General features: G+C 45.3%; 2 protein-coding genes across 2 annotated transcripts; one reads left to right on the top strand and one right to left on the bottom strand.

Moving 5' to 3' along the window:
- Window positions 1–3,246: 3,246 nt before the first annotated feature.
- Window positions 3,247–5,016, bottom strand: LOC4335814 (E3 ubiquitin-protein ligase PUB23-like). The gene has a single exon (XM_066309308.1). The coding sequence runs from the start codon at window positions 4,919–4,921 to the stop codon at window positions 3,569–3,571; it is 1,353 nt and encodes a 450-aa protein (XP_066165405.1). The 5' UTR covers window positions 4,922–5,016; the 3' UTR covers window positions 3,247–3,568.
- A 12,867-nt stretch (window positions 5,017–17,883) lies between these two features.
- On the top strand, window positions 17,884–19,442 carry LOC9268987 (uncharacterized). The gene has a single exon (XM_015778793.3). It carries the CDS (start codon window positions 17,936–17,938, stop codon window positions 19,007–19,009), a length of 1,074 nt encoding a protein of 357 aa, XP_015634279.1. The 5' UTR covers window positions 17,884–17,935; the 3' UTR covers window positions 19,010–19,442.
- Window positions 19,443–21,688: the final 2,246 nt, after the last annotated feature.

A 21,688-nucleotide genomic window follows, 5' to 3' on the forward strand; every position in this document is an offset into this window, starting at 1 on the left:
CCCGTCCCGTCGGAATGATGAGAGCTTCCTGGCTCTCGTCCCTAGCCGGAGCCGGCGTGCTAACTCCTGGAGTTGGTATGTCAGTCCCGGTCAGATCCATTCCAGGCTTCAGCGCAAGTATGGCGAGGAAGTCGCTGGCCATTAAATGAAGGTTGAAATGGGCGTCCACCGGAAAAGCGGGCGAGCGGGGCAGGAGGCGTGTGCTTTGCTTGTCAGAGGTCACTTCCGGCTGTAGACTAGCCCTCATTGTAAAAAGCATGTTTCCCTTCTCAGGCAGCAGGAGGCCCATGTGGTGACCCCTGACCAGATAAAAAGGAGGCCCAGGCCTAGGAAGAAAAAGGGGGGAGAAAGAGGAAGGAGGGTTGGGACTCTGGCGAATGGGTTCTAGAGCCTGAACTCTCTCTCGCTCTCCGGCTCTCTGTATTCCTTCACGCACAGATCCACCAGAACACAGGAGTAGGGTGTTACGCTTCTCAGCGGCCCGAACCTGTCTACGTCGCCCGTGTCTTGTGCACTTCCTCTCTCGCTGACGTTCCTCAGATCGAGGGCGAAGAACCTCACTTAGCGCCCCCGGCCGAACCTGCAAAGGGGGGCCTGCGCGGTCTCCCGGTGAGGAGCCCCACGCTCCGTCAGCACCATATATAGATTCCATATGCCTCCATACTATACTAGATTACGTCACAAATCCCACCGTAAAATTTTGGCATCAAAGAAAACATCACGTGACTTTTATTTCCTTCAAAATTTTATCATTACAATAGGGTAGGTAATTGAACCAACGGAAAATATTTATTGGTGAAAAAAATGCTACTACTCAACCAAGAAAAAAATACAAATCAAATGACCATACTAAAGAAATTTCACAAATCAGTAGAGATACTTTCTTTTTACCATTTAGACAAATGATGATGTGCTCAATGAGCTTTGGCATTATCAAATATTGGCGGCAGATAATTGAACCAACTGAAAAGATTTATCCATACAAAACTGCTACTAGAATAAATAATGAAAACAATAAATCAAATGACAGTAAAAACAAATTTTAATCAGAAATTAATATTGAAATCAAAATAGAAAGACAGTCTTTTACAATTTATACAGATGGTTGTGTGCTCTATGAGCTGAGTTGCATGTTCTCAAAATTCTGTCATGCCCTAAACAATGTTGAAAAAAAATGGATTTATAATTATCTACTAGGGGTTAAAAATATTTAATTTTCTTCACTTACACAAATGGGCTAACTACAAGGTGTGCCAAATGGCGCACCATTTTTCTAGTTAGAGGTAATTAAGGCAATATTTTTTAAACCAAAGAATGGCATTTGGACCAGAAAAATGTCTAACGATAGTACCCACTTTTGCGGCTCCGAAAGTCGGAAAGCACGCAAAATCGTCGTCGGCCTAAAATTTAAAACCGTGATCAGCCGACCGATCTAGCAAACGAGTATTATAATATCAAACCGTTGAACGGTCAACTAGAGCTTCAATGATTGGTGCTAAGCTTCATATTTATAATTAACCACCTCTCATACATATAACAAATACCATAGCCTAGCTACTAACGAGTTTGTATATACAAGATCGATCATCCAGTAGACCAGTACAGTGTACATTTCTGTTCAATCGGTTTCACTTTCAGCAGCTGCCTTGGATACTTCGTATGCTAGCTACTAATTTTTTTTACTTGTATTGTTTGACCACTCATCTTATTTAAAAAAATTGTGCAAATATAAAAAACAAAAAGTTATGCTTAAAGTGCTTTGGATAATGAAGTAAGTCATAAATAAAATAAAGAATAATTTCAAAAGTTTTTTTAATAAGACGAATGATCAAACAGTAAGAAAAAGTCAAAATCCATTATATAATTATGGGACGGAGGGAGTACTTGGAATCTTGGATACGATCATGAAGCCCACATTGGCCTGCATCCATGCCAAAAGCTCCCAGTCTACCGGCCAACTAATCTGAACATACTGAATTTCACACATGCATGGGCCTGCAGGGGCACGATCGAGACCTGGTCACCCTCGACCAGCGGCGCACACATGCAACAAGTGACAAGTCTCATCGCCTTCCAACCAATCAACCTGCTCCCGTACTATTTTATGCGCCAAGTTTCTTCGGCTCCGGATTATACTATTGACCTAGTAGTATATGTAATATGTGGCTCCATATTGGACACATGTGAATTGCAATATAAATGCTTTGCAAGCGCTCGATTATTTTCCGGTTGGATTCTCCCCTAATTAAACCATGGGCAAGATATGTTTATTCATGTGTGTACCTCCACTGCAAATTGAAAGACTTGAACACTCGCGATCTTTAAAGATGGTCATACTTGCCAATTGATGATCTCCTACCATCTAACTTTTTTCTTCGCAGAACTATCGATCGAAATTTTGAAGCGGATTCATCATTCTAAAGTATGCAATTGATTATGAGATTATTGGCACTCAGCTGATAATTTTTAACAGATCAACGTTGAAGATCAGATTTTGCAGCCATTGGACAGAAATTAATGGATGCCTCTTCATGTTCCTCCTCTCCATTGCCATCTCTGGTGCTTCCACGGTCGACCATTTCCCCCAGCCTTTCCTATTCTAATTCCCTTCTCCCATATAACACATACCGCCTTTCATTTTGCTTAGATAATGTATAAAATTCGACCTCTATATATACAAGTGGATATACACATACCATGCACAGTCTAGCTCCATGGCCCAATCGGTATATCGCTTTTGGCCTTCTTCTAAGAGCAAGTTTAATAGTATAGTCAACTATTAGCTCTAAACCATATAGAGCCAATGTAAATAGCTAATCTATACAATAGTTGCTTACTATACTATTAATACCCGATCCCACATGTCATACACTCGTTATGTCTTGGAGTCCGTGCTACAGCTGGCTACAGATCTGTAGCCCGCTGCTCTTCTCTTTTCCTTTATCTCTTTAAAATATATTTATAGCTAGCTTATAGCCTGCTATTGTACCTGCTCTAAACCTAAAGATCCCCTTGTTCCCCCTTCCACCTCACGCTTATCCTACTCTAGCCATTTCATTGTAGACGATTAGTTCCTCCGAATTGAAGCAAAGGGAATCTCCATGGCCAAACTAAGGTTAGAAAATTGATTATACTGAAAAAATGGTAAAATTTAGCAATGGATAAAAAATGGATCATCATACAAACTGTTGACAAGTTGAAGATCATACTACTCACTTTTAGGAGTTGGGATCCTTTCAGGTATCAAATCTTTCAGTGAGGGCAAATGATCTTATTTCTTTTCAGAATCATCATCCAAACTAATGTTGTTTTCCAAATTGTACACTTGCTTTTGCAAGCCTCTATTGATTTTGTTCTCTCCAATAATTTCAGAGAACGAGCTACTAGTCGTTATACACGTCAAAACCCTTCGGCCGATTGTAACAAATAATAGTCTTAATTTACATCCAAAAATCGTAGGAGAAGACCTAAGGAATAAAAGGTTAATTGAACCTTAAACTCACTGTATATCAAATCATGAAGAAGCCAAGATCGAAGAGAAATTAATCTCTTGCATGTGATGAAGATCTCAGCGAGGGTAGGAAGCATTCAAGTGCGAGGCCAAGCATGGCGAGTCCCTCCACACCCTGGCGTGCATCTTGAGCATCTCCCTCGCCCTCGCCCTCGTCCGCTCGCCGGAGGCGCCGACCTGCACCAGGAAGAGCAGCCTCGCCACCACGCCGACGGCCAGCATCTCCTGCAGCACCGCCGACGTCGCCGAGTGCCTCGCCACGGCGTGCAGCGCGCGCACGGCGCTCTCGGCGCCCGCCGCGGCGGGCAGCCGCGTCGCCGCGCACGCCACCGCCGCGAGCCCCGCCGGGTGCGCCACCAGAGCCAGGCGCCCCTCCGCGCAGCCGCAGATGTGGTCGATCGCCACGGCGGCGAGCTCGCACGCGCGCCGGTCGCCGCCGCCGCCGCCGCAGCCCTCGTCGAGGAGGAGGCGCACGAGCGCCGACACGGCGCCGGCGTCGACCGCCTTGACGCGGTTCCGGCCCCACGGGCAGAGCCGGCAGAGCACGTGGAGCGCCACCTTGACCGCCTTCGCCGACGGCCTGTCCGCCACCACCCCCACCACGCCGTCGACCAGCGCGGCTCTCGCCGACGTCAGCCGCGCGGGGGCCATCGCCGGGAGCGCCGATTTCAGCAGGTGGATTCCCTGCATCCGCGAGAGGTAGCTCGGTCGCCGCAGCACGCACGCCATGGTTTCCAAGAAATCCTCACCGCCGCTGCCCTCCAAGACCCTCTTGAAGCTCTCCTCGGAGAGCTTGAGCGAATGCAGGATGCTCAGGGCCGCCTCCTCCGGCGAGCTCGCCTTCGCCGGATCATGCACGCCGCCGCACGTCGTCTCTTCCGGCTTGGCCGACGTCGCGTCGTCCACGCCCGCCACGGAGGCGCGCTCCTTGACGACGGACAGGAGGAACTCCACGGCGCCGGAGGCGCCCTGGACGCACCGCCGGTTGCGGTCGCTCTCGGCAACGATGTCGGCGAGCTCCCTCAGCGAAGCCATCAGCTCCTCCCGCTGACGACGCCGGCGCAGCAGCGGCCGCGCGGCGTCCACGATGGCGGCGACGCGGGCGGCGTCGACGGGGGGGCGCGGGGTGGGGAAGCGCTCGACGGCGTGGACGGCGCACCACCCCTGTATGAGGCGGCGGAGCGTGTGGTTGGGCGTGGGCTCCCGGTCCGCCGGCGCCAGCCGCTGCTTGGTCACCGGGCACTCGCCGTGGCCGTCGGTGAACACCCACCGCTCGATGCTCTCCCGGTCGTAGGTGATCCCCGTCGACAGCGTCACCGGGTCCCGCATGATCTCCAGCGAGATCGGGCACACGAAGTAGGACAGCACCTCCACCGCCGGCGCCGCCGCCGGCGACGACTCCTCACCCATGCAAGCCTAGTAGCCTAGCCTAGCTGGCCTAGGAGAAGCAAGAAATGCACTAGTGGTCGATCGAAACAGGAAAGCTTGTGGAGCTAGCTTATATAAGGGACAGAAGAGAGAGACGATGACACCTGAAGTCCACGCCAAGATGGATAGTTCCAGCGAGTAAGGCGCAAGTCTTCGTTTGTTTTTTTTTATGCGACTGTATCAACCGAAAAAAGCCATATACATGCTTGTCTAGTACTCCCTCCGTTTAATGTTACAAGATATTTTGATTTTTAGTTAAAATCAATTTATTTCATATCTAACTATATTTATAGATAAATATAGTAATATTTATAATACTAAATTAGTTTTATCAAATAATTAATTGAATGCATTTTCATAATAAATTTGTTCTGGATTGAAAATGTTAATATTTTTTTTACAAACTTAATGCACTTTAACTTTGACCAAAGTCAGAATGTCTTGTAACCTGAAACGGAGGGAGTAGGCTTCTAAATTGAACCCTGAGGGTTATGTTTAAAGTGGAGTTATGGAATAGCTTGGGTCATGCTCCATCTCTTCCAAGTTTTATTTTGTGACAGTACTTTAGTCTACTCCAATCATTTTTTATACGTGAAGCTGAAACTATTCGGTTGAGCAGGAGAGGTGAAGCTAGAGTTCTACCAAATAGGGATGAAAACGGCTCGAAAACGGATGGAAACCATCTCTATTGTATTCTTTTTCATATTTTTTTAGAATCGAAAATCTTGGATATGCAAACGGAATCAAATATTATCGAATACGAAAATAAAACGCATCGGATCCAATACAAAATGAATAGTTATCGGAATATAAAAATCTCTCAAACTGAACTTCTCAAATCAACGGAAAGATGTAGCTCGTTATATTACCTAAAATAGTAAATCGACATTTATAATTTTACCAGTTTCAATAATAATACAACTAATAGTATGCTTTACTTTTCACGAGAACGAGATCTATATTCACATAATGTAATTAGTATGGCTCAGCCTAATAAAAAAATAATTAGACCAAAGAAAACCTTAAAAGAAACATCTTCATCTAACTAAACACCTCAATAATCATAAGCAATCTGAACATTTTAGAGTGGAGAAGATTGAAACCACTTGTATATGAAGAGTTTCCGAATTCGTTTTTGACCGATTCCGGTTTCCAATGGATGGTAGCCTTACCATATTCGTTTCCGTTATTTATATAACAATTCTAAATTTGTTTCAAAAATTCTCCAAAAAAAAACTAATCGGCACTTTCCGTTTCCAAAAACACATCTGGAAACTGTAAATTTTTTGAACTGAACCATTATCATCCCTACTACTCTATCCGTTCTATTTTAAGTACAGGAGTACTCTAAATACAGTTGTGGGTCTCTGTATCCAATGTTTGATAATCCTTTTTATTTGAAAATTTTATGATAAAATTTTCTAAAAATAAATCACTCATAAGTAATATTTATGTTCTATCATCTAACAACAATAAAAATAATAATCATAAAAGAATTTCGAATAAGATGAACGATGAAGCGTTGGACACACAAACCCACGATTACACTTAAAATGGGACGTAGAAAGCATCAAATAGACCTAATCCCATATAGTTTCGAAAAGTCGGCGCGCTGATCAATTTAATATGAGGATGAATTGAAGTTAGTTGTTTCTCAAAAAATTGAAGTTGGTTGGTGTGGAAGGGAGCTGCGTGAGGCGGGCGGTGGAATTATAATATGCATGGGAGGAGAGGGCTTTGATCGAACGCTAATTCGCTATGGCGCGCACGGCCGATCGTTGGGTCGGTCGGTGGATGGATCGATCGGGTCGTGTTTGTCGGACGGGCGCGCGGGGGCGGCCACCGCGCGCGCCCTCATGACCACGGAAACGTTCTGCTTCCAGCTTTGACCTCGCGCGGGGTGGGGGTTTTTTCTTAATCAATTTTTCAACGGTTACTGTGCCGTTCCTCGCGTCTACTCTTCTCGCGCGTCGTTTCTCAGGTTTGCTCGCTCTCGTTTGGCTTTGAAAATTCGTGATTTCAGCTCGATCGAGTGTAGAATTTTCAAGCCGCAATTAATTTTCTGCCGTTGTTTTTCTACCCCAAATCAACGTTTTATTACTGTGAGGACGTACGTATGTTGTCCCTTCCGATCGATCAGCAGCCAGCAGCTGATCGAGCTTATATACTCCCCACTTACCATAATATAAGGGATTTTAAGTTTTTACTTATAATGTTTGACCACTCATCTTATTCAAAAATTTTGTGCAAATATAAAAAACAAAAAGTTATGTTTAAAGTACTTTGGATAATAAAGTAAGTAAAAAAATAAATAATAATTCTATTTTTTTTAATAAGACGAGTAGTCAAACAGTGCAAACAAAAACTCAAAATTTCTTACTCTCTCCGTTTCGAAATGTTTGATACCGTTGACTTTTTAGCACATGTTTGACCGTTCGTCTTATTCAAAAACTTTTGTGAGATATGTAAAATTATATGCCTACATAAAAATATATTTAACAATGAATCAAATGATAGGAAAAGAATTAATAATTACTTAATTTTTTTGAATAAGACAAACGGTCAAACATGTGATAAAAAGTCAATGGCATCAAACATTTCGAAACGGAGGGAGTATATTATACGACGGATGGAGTATGCTGGTATTTCATGTTTGACCGTTCGTCTTATTCAAAAACTTTTGTGAGATATGTAAAATTATATGCCTACATAAAAATATATTTAACAATAAATCAAATGATAGGAAAAGAATTAATAATTACTTAAATTTTTTGAATAAGACAAACGGTCAAACATGTGATAAAAAGTCAATGGCGTCAAACATTTCGAAACGGAGGGAGTATATTATAGGACGGATGGAGTATGCTGGTATTTCATGTTTGACCGTTCGTCTTATTCAAAAACTTTTGTGAGATATGTAAAATTATATGCCTACATAAAAATATATTTAACAATGAATCAAATGATAGGAAAAAAATTAATAATTACTTAAATTTTTTGAATAAGATAAACGGTCAAACATGTGATAAAAAGTCAACGGTGTTAAACATTTCAAAACAGAGAAGATATATTATAGGACGGATGGAGTATGCTGGTATGTCGTGCGCTGAACTGGAATAGTAGCGATAGTATAGGCCGCCGCGGAGAGCGTGGAATAATGATGTTTTCAGTGTACGTCTGCTCTGACACACAACGATCTAGAATCCATGTATTTTTGTGTAAAATACAATAAAGGTGCAGAGTACATTATTTATTTTGCAATCACATAGTATCATCTTTTAAGTGTAGGAGGCCAATTATGCCCTACACGTTTTTGTTAGTTTAAGTTATTTGTTCAAGTTTAAAGGCCTATTTAGGGAAGCTTTTGGCAGCTCAAGAAGAATCTTCTAGAAGCTGTAGCTACTATAAGCCCCCCCCCCCCCCAAACAATCTAAATTTTCACTCAGATTTTGAAAAGCTGTAGTTGTAGATACCAGAAAATGAAGTAGAAATCAGGAGCTAGGTTTCCCAACTTCATCAGATTCTCATCAGCTATTTCTTATGATTTTAAGCTCTCTAAACATAGCCTAAGTTTATTTTAACTGGTTGGTACATATTAACTTATTACGTTATCAAGATCTCAAATTTGAATCTAATTAACTTACGCAATTACTTTTCGCTATGAAAATAAGAATGTCCAGACTTATAAGTAAAAGTTTTTATATTTTATCATGGAGTTAGTACTTACAACTTATTTTCATTTCATGCCCTGTCGGTGAAGTATAAGTGAATTAATTACTCGTGCTAATTTTATTGTCAATTTATTTATTTATTTTCTTAAATTGGTTGGTGCAGCTAATTAACTAAATTAGTTTTTTGTGTAGCTTCAATTAGGAAATGCATAGTATGGAGTCACATCATTTTCTACATGCCCACATGTGGCCAACGATACGCCTTTGACCCGTCTCACGTCTTAACGCACGCGAGCATTTCTTAGTGGACTAAATTTTTGCTAATCAATATACAAATAACGTCACTTGCATTGTTGTCATCTCGTCCACTATTCTGCATTTACCATGTGTTGCTGACAGTAGACTAGCAGTTCCATTCCAACTTATATTATTAATTCTGACGGTATAGTATACATGCATCTAACCTAACCTGTGGCCGCGATTAATTATCGTGACGGTGCAGTCGTCGCACGACTGCAACACGTCTCGAACCGTCTATCGATCTATGCTTGACAAACTCGTTCATCTCCAAATTAATTCGTTGCAAAAAAAAAAACACATTGCTACTCATGTGCGTAATCTTGAAGAAGTGAAAAAACCATAAGATATACATTCATGCGTATGTATTCATTCGTACAAATTGAATATGCAAACCGTTCAACACGTATTTGCGCGTAGCTAAGGCCTGGTACTACGTACAAATCCATGAGGACTGTCAGGTTGATTTTCACAGTGTAAAGAAAAAAAAACCATAGCTTTTTGCCTTATTATACACTCCCTCCGTTTTAGGTTATAAGACGTTTTAACTTTGGTCAAAGTTAAACTACTCTAAGCTTAACTAATTTTGTAGAAAAAAAGTAGTAATATTTTTAACCAAGAGTAATATATTATGAAAAAATATTTAATTATAGATTTAATGAAACTGTATATGTTGGTGTTGTAAATATTACTACTTTTTTCTATATAGTTAGTTAAACTTAGAGTACCAAAATCAAAACGTTTTATAACAGTAAACGGAGAGAGTATATATTTCCACAGTTGGTTTTATCCCGCAACAATAAAAAAAATTCAAAAGATTTATATAGCTAATGAGGTAAGAATTAGGATAGATAAGGGGATTAAGCAAAAGCTCGGGGGTATACATACATTAGAAGTGCGTACGACCGTACGTACGTGTATGTAGTAGGTTTCACAAGCCAAATTAAGCCACGATTTGATTAGGCAAAGCAAAAAAAAGGTTCAATATATTCTCCGCATGGAAAAAAAGAGAAAAAATTGTAAAAACCAGTCATAAATCACTTAAAATTTGACATTCCATCCATATACCATTTTTTGTAAATATCGACCTACCTATTTAGTTTTATTGTAAAAACCACCTCAGTACGCATATGCTTAAACGAATCAACATGTTTTCATAAAGAGCGAGCCATTAGTGTGGTATTTATCAAAATTCAATTCTTCCGAAGTATTGTCTTGACACTTTTTTGGAGATTCCAAAAATAGAATTGTTGATGAGGGTTTAAATGTTGTCGCACTGAGTTTCGCTATATACGTACACACAAAAGTTCAATCAAATGCGAAAAAATAAGTCTAATACAAACACTTAGATAATATTGACTCCACTAACTTAGTATGTAGTAACTCTAACTCTACGATAACGGGCTGATTGATTAAGCACATGTGTACTGTGATGGTTTTTGCAACAAAACTAAGTATGGAATGAATATTTGCAACAAAATGACTTACGAGATAAAATATCAATCTTCAAATGATTTGTCGGGTGATTTTTGCACTTTTCAAATGAAATGAAAAAGGCAGTGTAAACGTATGCCACTGTATTTGAGCACGTGCCACATGCATGAACCCAACATATCGTCTACGCCAGTGGGTAACAATCCATATGTTTTTGGCTTGTGCGCGCGTCCCTTTCGTTTCTGCCCCAGACGCACGCACGCATGCATTCCTCCAGGTGATGCAACTACTTTTTAAAAAAAATATTCTTTTCTTTTCTTTTCTTTTCTTTTCTCTTCTCTTTTTTTTTCTTCTGGCCGGCCACATGAGAAAAAGAACAGCATGCGCACTAGGGATGAAAACGGTACGAAAATTTCCGAGAATTCCAGCTACCGTTTCCGGTTTGTACCGACCGTTTCAATCGGTATCGGTAATTGTCGGTATCGGAAATGGAAACGATAATCTCTTTCGGAAATGGGACGGGGTTTTTTCCGACCATTTTGTCGGTTACCATATTTGATCGGTAATTTCCGTTAAATTTCCGATAAAATTCTGAAGAAGAAGCCTAAGCGGCTGGGTGCCTGGGCCTGGCTAGCAGGAGCAGCCCATTTGGCCGGGAAGAAAAACCCTAGGGCATGGGCATCAGCCGGCTTGTCGCTTCTCATCCTATCCCTGTATCGCGACTCTCGCACAGCTCTTCGCCACCTCTACCTCCGCCGACCGCTGCCGCCGTAACCACGCCGCCACGCCGCTGCCACCGCAACCACGCCGCCACGCCGCTGCTTGCTAGTCCTAGCCATCGTACCCTCACGCCTCGCCACGTCCCTTGCCGGAGAAGCACGATGGCACCTGTTGGAAGAAAACGCCACATCCATCTGGATCCATCCGACGGCAACAACGGAGCAATATTGAGTTTGCCACCGTTGCCAGGTCCACCAGGTATAGCCGTATAGGTGTATAGCTTGAATGCTTGAGCATGATTAGCCTTGATATGTTTGAGCACGATTTTCTGTTGATGCGCAAGCACCATTTTCCCATGATATGAGAGCCTTGATCTGTCAACTCATTAATTATCATACAACGGTGTTATGTGGCAGCATGATGATGCAAGGGTAAAATTATAAGGTCATCTTTATGCATAGTTAAATGTGGGATGATGCCACGGTTCGATGTTTCCGATATGAATTTTTGACTTCCGACCGATATCGGTAGATTTCTGTTCCGACGGTTCCGTTTCCAATATACCGACATTATCGATATCGTTACCGTTTCCGAGTACACCGTTCCGATTCCGTTTTCGAGAAAATAAAATGAAAATGAAAATGGTAGAGGGTTTTTCCGACCGTTTTCATCCCTAATGCGCACGAGGTAATTAGGTAGAGGTATCTGGATATTTGACACAACGATCGATGTGGCAAAGGCCAAAGGGGAAAGCTAATTTTGACATTTTATTTACCAAGTTTTTCTCACGGCGTTGTGGGATCCGAATGTCCGATCCAGGGCTATAGGCCGTTCGGTCAGAGCTAGCGTGTGTGCCGGCGCGAGTCAGCAACAGCGGCGGCGTTTAATTTTGCCGGTGCTGCGTGCATGCGACCGACCGATCGATCGAGACAACGTATATGTAATTAAAGTCTACGAACAGATCGATCTGATCGTGTTATTTATATACCTGGGCTTCGACCGTATAATCTGGCATGCATATGCATGTCAAAGTTCGTTCGGCGTAACGTGCAGGGTTCATCAGATCGGGGTCCAAGGCCAGGAGATCTTGTGGTGATCATCGTGTCTATCTAACTTAATTAATTAATTTGGTCGTCATTCCGGTTGATCGACAATTCGACAGTCTAGCTAGGAGAAAACAGCTTTTGACAGGAATAATTTATGCTGCATTTGATTTGATTTTATTTGAACATGTACCCCTCAGTCCCATTATAAATGCACTCATAAATTTTCGTACCCAACGTTTGATCATCCGTCTTATTTAAAAAAATTATAAATTTTTTTTTAAAAGTTAAGTCAAACATAAATTACTATTAATATTCTACCATCTTATAACAATGAAAATACTAATCATAAAAAATATTTTAAATAAGACGGATTGTTAAAGTTAGAGACTAAAACCTACCGCGGTGCTTATTATGAGATGGAGAGAGTAGTATCTCTGCGTAGGGGCCCCACATGGAAGTCGGCTGCTGCTTGCGTTTGACAAAATTAATTGGAATCGCTACGCGTTCTCGCTAGCTTGGGTTCTGCTTGGTGTGAGATGTACGTGCATGCATGGCGGCGGGCCGGCGGCGGTGGTGGTGGCCGGTCGCCGTGGTCGGTGATGAGAGGGCGCTCAGGGTTGACTCCAATTAACCGAATCGTGCTGCTACTTACGAAAGCTAGCTTCCTAGTACTAAGTTTTAGCTTGTCCTTTGCGTGTTTAGCCAGTTTCCACTCTTCTTTTCTTTGAACTCGGGACCTATATATTATCCACAAATCAACGTGTATTAATAACTGCTAGTACTTCTTCCATCCCTAAATATTTGACGCCGTTGACTTTTTCAAACATGTTTAACCGTTCGTCTTATTTCAAAATTTTAAGTAATTATTAATTCTTTTCCTATTATTTGATTCATTCATTGTGAAATATACTTTTATGTATATATATAGTTTTACATATTTTACAAAAGTTTTTGAATAAGATGAACGGTCAAATATGTTTTAAAAGAGTATTTGCGTACGTTTACTGCCACCACCAATTGATATCCCCTCGTAAGATAGGACTTGATACAGTAGTCAAATAGAGCTCTCATCGATCAGAAAAAAGGGGAAAAAGAAGTCCACTAGAGCTCTAGATATATACTCCCTCTATCCAAAATATAATTATTTTTAAACTTTAACACGGTCTTCGAGATGTTATTTTGACCAACAATATCTATGTTTTAAATAAAAAGAGTTAGATATTATGATAGTTTGTTTAATGATAAATTTAGAAACATCAATTTTACATGATTGATTTTTTTTATTATTTTGCTATCAATAGTCAAAATTTAAAATATTTGATTTGGCATTATTGTAAAAATATTTATATTTTGTAACAGATGGAGTAGCCATATACTCCCTGTACGTATATACAATAATCAGACTTCCATTATATACATGCTGTAGTTGCTATATCTCTGAGGTTTTGGAATTATATATGAATCTCTGCACCATATGATCGAGACAACTCTATCCGTTCCAAAGAAAACCAACCTAGATATAGATTTAACACAACAACAATAAATTTGAACATAATCGTTGTTTTAGGTGGTGTCAACTCCTCATATAGACATTTTTTTAGACAGAATAAGTAGCTAAGCTACTCCCTCCGTCTCAAAAAAAGTGAATCTAAGACTGGATGTGACATATTATAGTACAGTAAATCTGGACAGATATATGTCAGATTCGATATACTAGAATATGTTACATATATAGTATTAAGTTAGTTTTTTATAGGACGTAGAGAGTATAGTTTGAACAAATCAACAGTACCTCAACTGTGATCGGCAGTACAAGAGAGGGAGAGATACGGAATCGCATGGATCCAGCACTAACCAGAAAGTTGCACAAAATTCAGAACACACAAGAGATTACCGCAGCAAGGCCAAATGGGCAATCCATTCCGTCCGCCCTGCGTTTTGTCGGGTCATTAGCCCGTTCCACGCGGAGTAGCCGCCGTGGCGCCGGCTGCCGGGGCGCTGGCCATTGGCCACTTACATCCGACCCGGGCCACCCGGCCTGCCGCCATTTGTCAGCTAGCCCACCAAAAAAGCAAGCCGTGCCGCCTGCATGCGCCGGCCCGGCGTGGGAAAAAACAAAGGCCGCAAATCCGCGTGAAACAGTCCATTTTGACTCCCTCGACTGTAACTCCAATCCGATTTATATCACTAGACCACAAAACCGGATATTTTTATATCACTGAACCACAAAACCGGATATCTTGACCCCACAGCTATTAAAATTGGTGCAATATAACTTTCTCGGTAATTTTAGAGGACGGTTTTATTGATGTGGTGCTTTGACTTAGTTTGACGGACTGACTGAACTTGTGGGACCCACATGTCAGTGCCGCCTCATCTTTTCCTTCTCTTTCTTTCTCTCTCTCTTCCTGGCACGGGCGACATAGGTGGGTGGCGCTGAGCCGGTCCATACCTCCCTTGACTGTACGGTGTGTGCAGTCGTCAGGGCGCACGAAGAGGGCTCCCTATGGTGGCGTCGAAGTCAGGTGTGGACAAGACAATGTAGCGCTGTGATGGCGAGGTAGGCGGTGGCCACAGCGGGAAGGGAATGAGAACGGGAGTGAGTCGGGCGCCGTAGTGACACCCACCTCCTTGGCTTGATGGTCGTATCCTCCTCGTTAGTTGCCATGGCTCGCACCTCTCTCCCGAGGACCTCACCTCCACGCTTCTCCTCCTCGGCGCGCTCGGTGTCCTCCTCCGCCGCCTAGCTCTGTGAGGCCGTTCACCGCGCTATGTACCCCACTCCCCTGCTATACCGACAAGAAAACATTTTGGGAGGAAGGAGTATGACATGTGGACCAAACTTTATTTTTATTTTCTTTGATGACTAGTGACGGAGCGTGGGGCTCCTCACCGGGAGACCGCGCAGGCCCCCCTTTGCCGGTTCGGCCGGGGGCCCTGGGTGAGGTTCTAAGCTCTTGATTTGTGGAAAGTTCGCGAGAGTAAAAACACACAAGACACGGGCGATGTATACAGGTTCGGGCCGCTGAGAAGCGTAATACCCTACTCCTGTGTTTTGGTGGATCTGTGTATGAAGAAGCTACAAAGTGCGAGCCAGCCCCCGATCGTTCTGGGATCCTTTTTCCTTCCCCCCCTTTCTCTAAGTGGGCAAGGTCCTCCTTTTATATCTCAAGGGGATACCACATGCACCATCTCTCCCTCTCTTTCTTACTTGACTTCTCTTCATTAATGGACGGAGATTTGTATGGCTGCCGTCCGAATGACCTTCTGATGGGACGGCCCATACCTACCTCCACTTCCGCCGGAAGCAGGCGCGACGTGGGAACATGGCTGTCTGCTGACGACATGACCATTGTCAGACCGGTCACAAATCGGTCATTCTTGTCCACCACGTGTCAGTTTAACAATCTGCATGTTCGCCCTTCTTCATACAATATCTTGCCTGTAATGGTTAGGATGAAGCCTGGCATATATCTGACCGGAACCAACGTGCCATCTCTAGGAGCTAACACGCCGGTTCCGGCTAGGGACGAGTGCTTGGAGGCTCTCGTCCTGACGGGATGGGGCGAGGCGTGCGTCAGACCGCCTGTCGCCACCTAACCCACGATCTGATCGGTCTGTGACTGGTCACTGACCGGATAAACGAGCGCGCTGCACTGCGCTACATGCGGCGTGACGCGCTTGTCCAAACCGCAATAAATGTGGTTAGGTGAGCCCCGCTATGCTCACCTACCCCATATACGCGGCGCAAAACCCACAAGGGGTCGGGGCGCCTCGGCCCTCGGGGCCGAGACGGGAGCGGTCCGACCCCTCGGGGAGACAAAGAGAAGGGCGACCGTATCACCCTCGGGCCCGACCCCCCCGAGGGGGTTAGGCCACGTGGGTGATCGTGTCTGCCTCAAGTCTCTAAGTCATGATACTCCCGGTCCCATGTCACCGACAACTAGGATGTCATGTGGACATCACGTTAGCAAATTGTTAACGACCTTCCCGCATCAACACAAATACCACTGTCAATATTATTTTGGGAAGTTAAATTACACTGATTTTAACAGTTAAGTGTGGTCAACATATCTGTTGTTGCGGACGAGGGTCCTGCATTAGATTCGGTCCATATTTAGGGACTCAAAGTAAACTTATTCCTTATTCTCCCCAGCTCTGGCTCTCCTGGGCCAAAGTGCCAAACCACCAGGCCGGCCTCTTTGGCGACCGCGACGCAGAACCACCGGGCATCTTTCCTTCTGCAGCGTTGGCTGTCAATTGGCACCACGTCGGTCGAGCTAGGCTGCTTTGCTTACTAGTCTAGCAGCCGAGGGAGACGTACGACGCGGCGGACCAGGGAGATGCATGCACCCATGGACCAATGCCTCCGGCGGTCAGGCCTCAAAAGGAGAAAAAAGATGATCGGCACTACCAGCCGCCGTTCCCTGTCCAATTTTCTTCGACGTGTCATTGTTTGAATGTTCAGCTAGTACGCACATCTGGAGTACTGGTTGACTTGCACCGAGTGATGTGTCTCTAAAGCTCCGGCAGGGCAATATGGTTATCCGGTAACACGTTTTTATTATTTTTTTCTCCCGTGAGAAAACTACCCCCACGATGTTTAGATGATTTTTAATTGTATGGATCGAAAAGATTGGCACTCATATAATCGAAAAAAAATGCACAAAATTGCAAACGTATAATAGCACAAAATGCACAATGGCCAAACAAATAAAGTCTGGTCCGGCGTCACCCCCCGGCATACAGTTCTTTGTTCTGGAGGGCCGGTCGAGGACCAGTTCAACCTACACGGCATGTTTTTACCCCTCTGTCACTGAAAATCCGGCAGAGTCAACCGCCTAAACAAACAAACAAAAAAAAACACATCAGAAAAGCACCCGAGTTGTTAAAGTGGGAAGAAAGAAAAATCACGGCGACGCGGAGACGAGGCGAGCCGAGTCCACTAGTCCACTGCCGTCTGCCCACCAAAACCCCACCCAGAATCGAACGATTCTCCGACGCAGCGTGCGGCCGGCAATTCCAAATGTAATACAGTACAGAATAGCTTATGCGTGGAGTAAGATCTAATATCAGATAGATACCGATTGTAATACCTATTGACACCTGACTCTTACACTTAGGTACCGTGCTAATGTTAGTATGGTATCGTAGATGTTACCGGGTTTAGTTCATGAGGTAAAGATACATCAGATTATTATATCTAAGTATCATGTTGACATCATAATAATATTAACTATTCAATTGAAACATTGCTACTCCCTCTGTCTTACAATGTAAGTTATTCTAGCATTTTCCACCTTCATATTTATGTTAATGAATCTAGAAATATATTCATTAATATCAATATGAATGTGGGAAATGTTAGTATGACTTACATTGTGAAACGAATGAAGTACTATTTTGTAAGAATATTTCTACGAAAAATGCTACAGGATGGTGCCCCGTATTCTCGTTCAGACGGAATGATGCCTCTGAGTTATCGTCGGATACTTATTAGGTATCGATCGATACCCTATTTAGACAGGTTGATATCTCTAAGGTATCGTGTGATACCTAATACTTATGATATCTCTGAGATGTAATCTGATATCTGATAAGTATCAACCAATACATTAAAAGTATCATTTCGTTCAAACGAGGTGCCGTTCTACAGCATTCCTATGTAAAACAAAACAATACCCTCCGTTTTAGTGAAAAAAGAAAACCCACGCGTCGCATTGACTTTTCCCTCCCGTTTCTTGCCTTTGCCGAGGTGAGCTCCACACACACACACACACACACACACTCTCTCTCTCTCTCTCTCTCTGCCCCACTCTGCCTGCCTCATGTTGAACCATTCCCCTTCCCATTCCCGACCCGGCTCGCTGTCCCCCCTCCTCCGCGTCCTCCTCCCCTCCCGCGCCGCCGCCGAGCGCCCGCCGCCGCTGAACTCCATCAGCTACCCCGAGCCCGCGGGGGCCTGCCGGGTGGCGATGGAATTCCCGTCGTCGACGTCGCCGTCGCCGTCGCCGTCGTCCGGGCAGCATCAGCAGCAGCCGACGACGCCGCGGCGGCAGCTTCAGGGCCCGCGCCCCCCGCGGCTCAACGTGCGGATGGAGTCGCACGCCATCAAGAAGCCGTCGTCCGGGGCGGCCGCGGCGGCGGCGCAGGCGCAGGCGCACCAGCTGCCGGCCCAGGCGCAGGCGAGGCGGGAGCAGCAGCAGCCGCCGCCGCGGGCGCCGGTGATCATCTACGACGCGTCGCCGAAGATTATCCACGCCAAGCCCAACGAGTTCATGGCGCTCGTGCAGCGGCTCACCGGCCCGGGGTCGGGGCCGCCGGCGCCGCCGCATCAGGGGGAGGCCCAGGCGCAGGACTACCCGATGATGGACGAGGCCGCCGCGCAGCAGTTCTTCCCGCCGGAGCTGCTGCTCTCGCCGTCGGCCGCGATGTCCCCGGCGGCGAGGCTGGCGACCATCGAGAGGTCCGTCCGCCCGATGCCCGAGCCGGCGCCGGAGTACGTGGACATCACGAACGGCGGCGGCGGCGGCGGGGTCGACGACGGCGGCCTCGCGGCGATCCTCGGCTCGATCCGGCCAGGCATCCTCTCCCCGCTCCCCTCCTCCCTCCCGCCCGCCGCCGTCCCCGGCCAGTTCTCGCCGCTCCCGTTCGACGCGAGCTGCATCAGCTGGCTCAACGAGCTGAGCCCCATCCTCCGGGCCGCCTCCGCCGGCGCCGCCTCGTCCGGCAGCGGCGGCGGCGGCAGCGGTGGCAACACCAGCAACGGCGGCGCCGCCCGCCCGCCGCCGTCCTACTACGCCGACCCATTCGTCCCCAGCCCACGTCACCTCCTCGCCACGCCCACCGTGCCGTCGCCGGCGACCTGCGCCGAGCTCTTCAGCAACCTGCCGGATCTCTAGCCCGCCGCCGGCCGCCGCATCCGTCCAAGGCAGCTTCAGTGGCAGAAGCTTAGCTCCATTTCCTCTTTTCTTTTTTTTCCCCTCCATTTTTTTTCTCTCTCTGGTAGGCTCAAGGTGGTGGGCCCGATCACTGATGACAAATTGATTAGTGCTCCGTTTCATCCATGCGCTTTGTTAATTATTCTTGGGCAAACCACTTAGCAATGAGAAGGAGCAAAGAGGAAAAGAATTGAGAAGAAGAAGAAAACCCCAAAAGAAACAATAGGCAGTGGCAAAAGTAGTAGCAGTAGCAGATGAGAGTGTAAGACTATAGAACAAACCGGCTGGCCCAGCCATGTCTCTTTTACTCCTAGTTTTCTTTTGATTCCGTTACATCTCTTGTGTAAGGTTAGGGAAAGATTGCTTGCTTAATGCATCATTTGTTTATTCTTTACTGCTGGTGTGCCTCTGATTGGATTTGGATTCTGCATGCTGACTTGGTGCACTAGACTAATAAAAACCGGTACTGTATGAGTAAAGTAAAATGAATGTTTTACTATACTACTCCCTCCGTCCCACAATATAAGAGATTTTGAGTTTTTTTGCTTGCAACATTTGATCACTCGTTTTATTTAATTTTTTTTGCAAATATAAAAAACGAAAAATTATGCTTAAAGTATTGTGGATAATAAAGTAAGTCACAAATAAAATAAACAATAATTTTAAAAAATTTTGAATAAAACGAGTGGTTAAACGTTATAAGCAAAAACTTAAAATCTCTTATATTATGGAACGGAGGGAGTATCACTACTAGTACTATGTTTCTTGTGATTAAATTGTGTGATGTTTGTGTGTGGACTGACCGTGTCAGTGGTAGCAAATGGAGTTTTCGTGCCGGCGGAAAATTGGAGAGGAGAGTAGTTGTTGTTGGGGCCGGGGGGCGGAGAAAAAAAACGGTGGTGGATAGGGATTTGCGGGTGTGAACGGGGAGGGGATTGGAAGGCTCCGTTTTTTTGTCGCTGGCGTCGCACGTGCTACGGGGGGGGGGGGGGGGGGGGGGGAAGATTCGGGGCACCCGTTCACGGCCGGGAAAAGAGGCTTCGCAGCCACGGACGCCCGGAAGGAGGGCAGAATGGGGGCCTGTGTCGTGCCGTTCTCCTCGCTCTTTTGCCATGTGGCTGTTCCTGAGGCCGTCGGTATCTTACGGGGACCAAAGATCCTTTACACTGAAATGCACGGTATCATTAACATATGGGTCCAGGGTTTCACATGTAAATGATAAAGTCAAGTGACTCCGATTACATAGAATAATGATCTATTTTTTGGTACTACGGATGTGTTTATTGCTGACCGTGCTGAGTTTGATGGATAAATTGTTAGTTATAAAGTATTGTAAAGTTGATAAAAAAATCAAGTCTATAATATACGAGACATAGTGAGATATTCGGCTGCTGGGTTGTGACTGCGCTCACTGCGAGCAGCCGCAGCCAGCACGAACAATGTTGTACTCACTGTGAGCAGCCGCAGCCGCAGCCGCCGGCCTACCGAACACTCCTAGTATTAAAAAAAATATGGTAAAACCGCAATTGTTGAGTTAAACAAACGTATATGCCTAATACCATCGCACAAACAAACAGACGACACACCAAACGGGGCAATGCTTATTTCACGACTATAAATTTTAGCTAAGGATTTCTTTTTCTTTACAACCGTAGTCTGTATATTTTATACGATCTGTATATCCTCATCTCTTTATTATATCATAAATTTTCAACGTGAATATGACATATGCTAAATATTAGCATTTGTCGATCTGGCGAGAAGATCATGGAGGAAATATTAATTCACACTATCTAATAACGTTCTATTTTATTTTTTTATTTTCGGCAAGGAATATTCAGTAATATATCGATGTATTTCAGATAGCTCTTTCGAGGCACCATATGAGTTTTCCAGTTAAGCATGTGGATTTTTCCTTTTTTAGAAATCGGTACTGCTCAATAGATATACGACTTACTTCCTCCATAAAAAAAAGGAAAATGCTAAATACTGGGATACCGTCGTGCTGCAGCTACTCGCGCCAGCTGAGGACGGCAGCGACGCGTGGGGCTTGGCCGCCGTCGCTGAGGTGCTGTGTTGACGAGCAGCGCGAGCTCGGCGTTGGAGCTTATGGACGTGGGTTGTCGCGACGGCCGGGGATGCAGCTGTCGCCGGAGTGGATAGACGTGGAGCAAGGAGGACACGGACGCCGGCGACGAGCTCCAACGTGGCGTGGACAGGGGAAGATGCGGCCGTCGGCAACGAGCTCCGGCATGGGGTGTGGATGATGGAGGATGTGGCTACCGCGACGAGCTCCGGCGTGGGGTGGAGGATGCCGGCAGCGGCGACTAGCTCCGGCGTGAGGCGTGGATGACGGAGGACGCGGCCGTCGGCGATGAGCTCCGACGTGGCACGGACAGGGGAGGATGCGGCCGTCGGCGACGAGCTCCGGCGTGAGGCGTGGATGGAGGATGCGGCCATCGGCGACTAGCTTCGGCATGAGGCGTGGATGACGTAGGACGCGGCCGCCGGCGATGAGCTCCGACATGGCGTGGAGCGTGGAGGACTTCACCGCCGGCGACAAGCTCTAGCGTGAGACGTGAATAGTGGGACCACCAGCGACGACACTTTGGTGCCCGGCTCCTGATACCTTGTAAGTAT

Source organism: Oryza sativa, chromosome 4 (genome assembly GCF_034140825.1).
Source record: "Oryza sativa Japonica Group chromosome 4, ASM3414082v1".
NCBI classification, from domain to species: domain Eukaryota; kingdom Viridiplantae; phylum Streptophyta; class Magnoliopsida; order Poales; family Poaceae; genus Oryza; species Oryza sativa.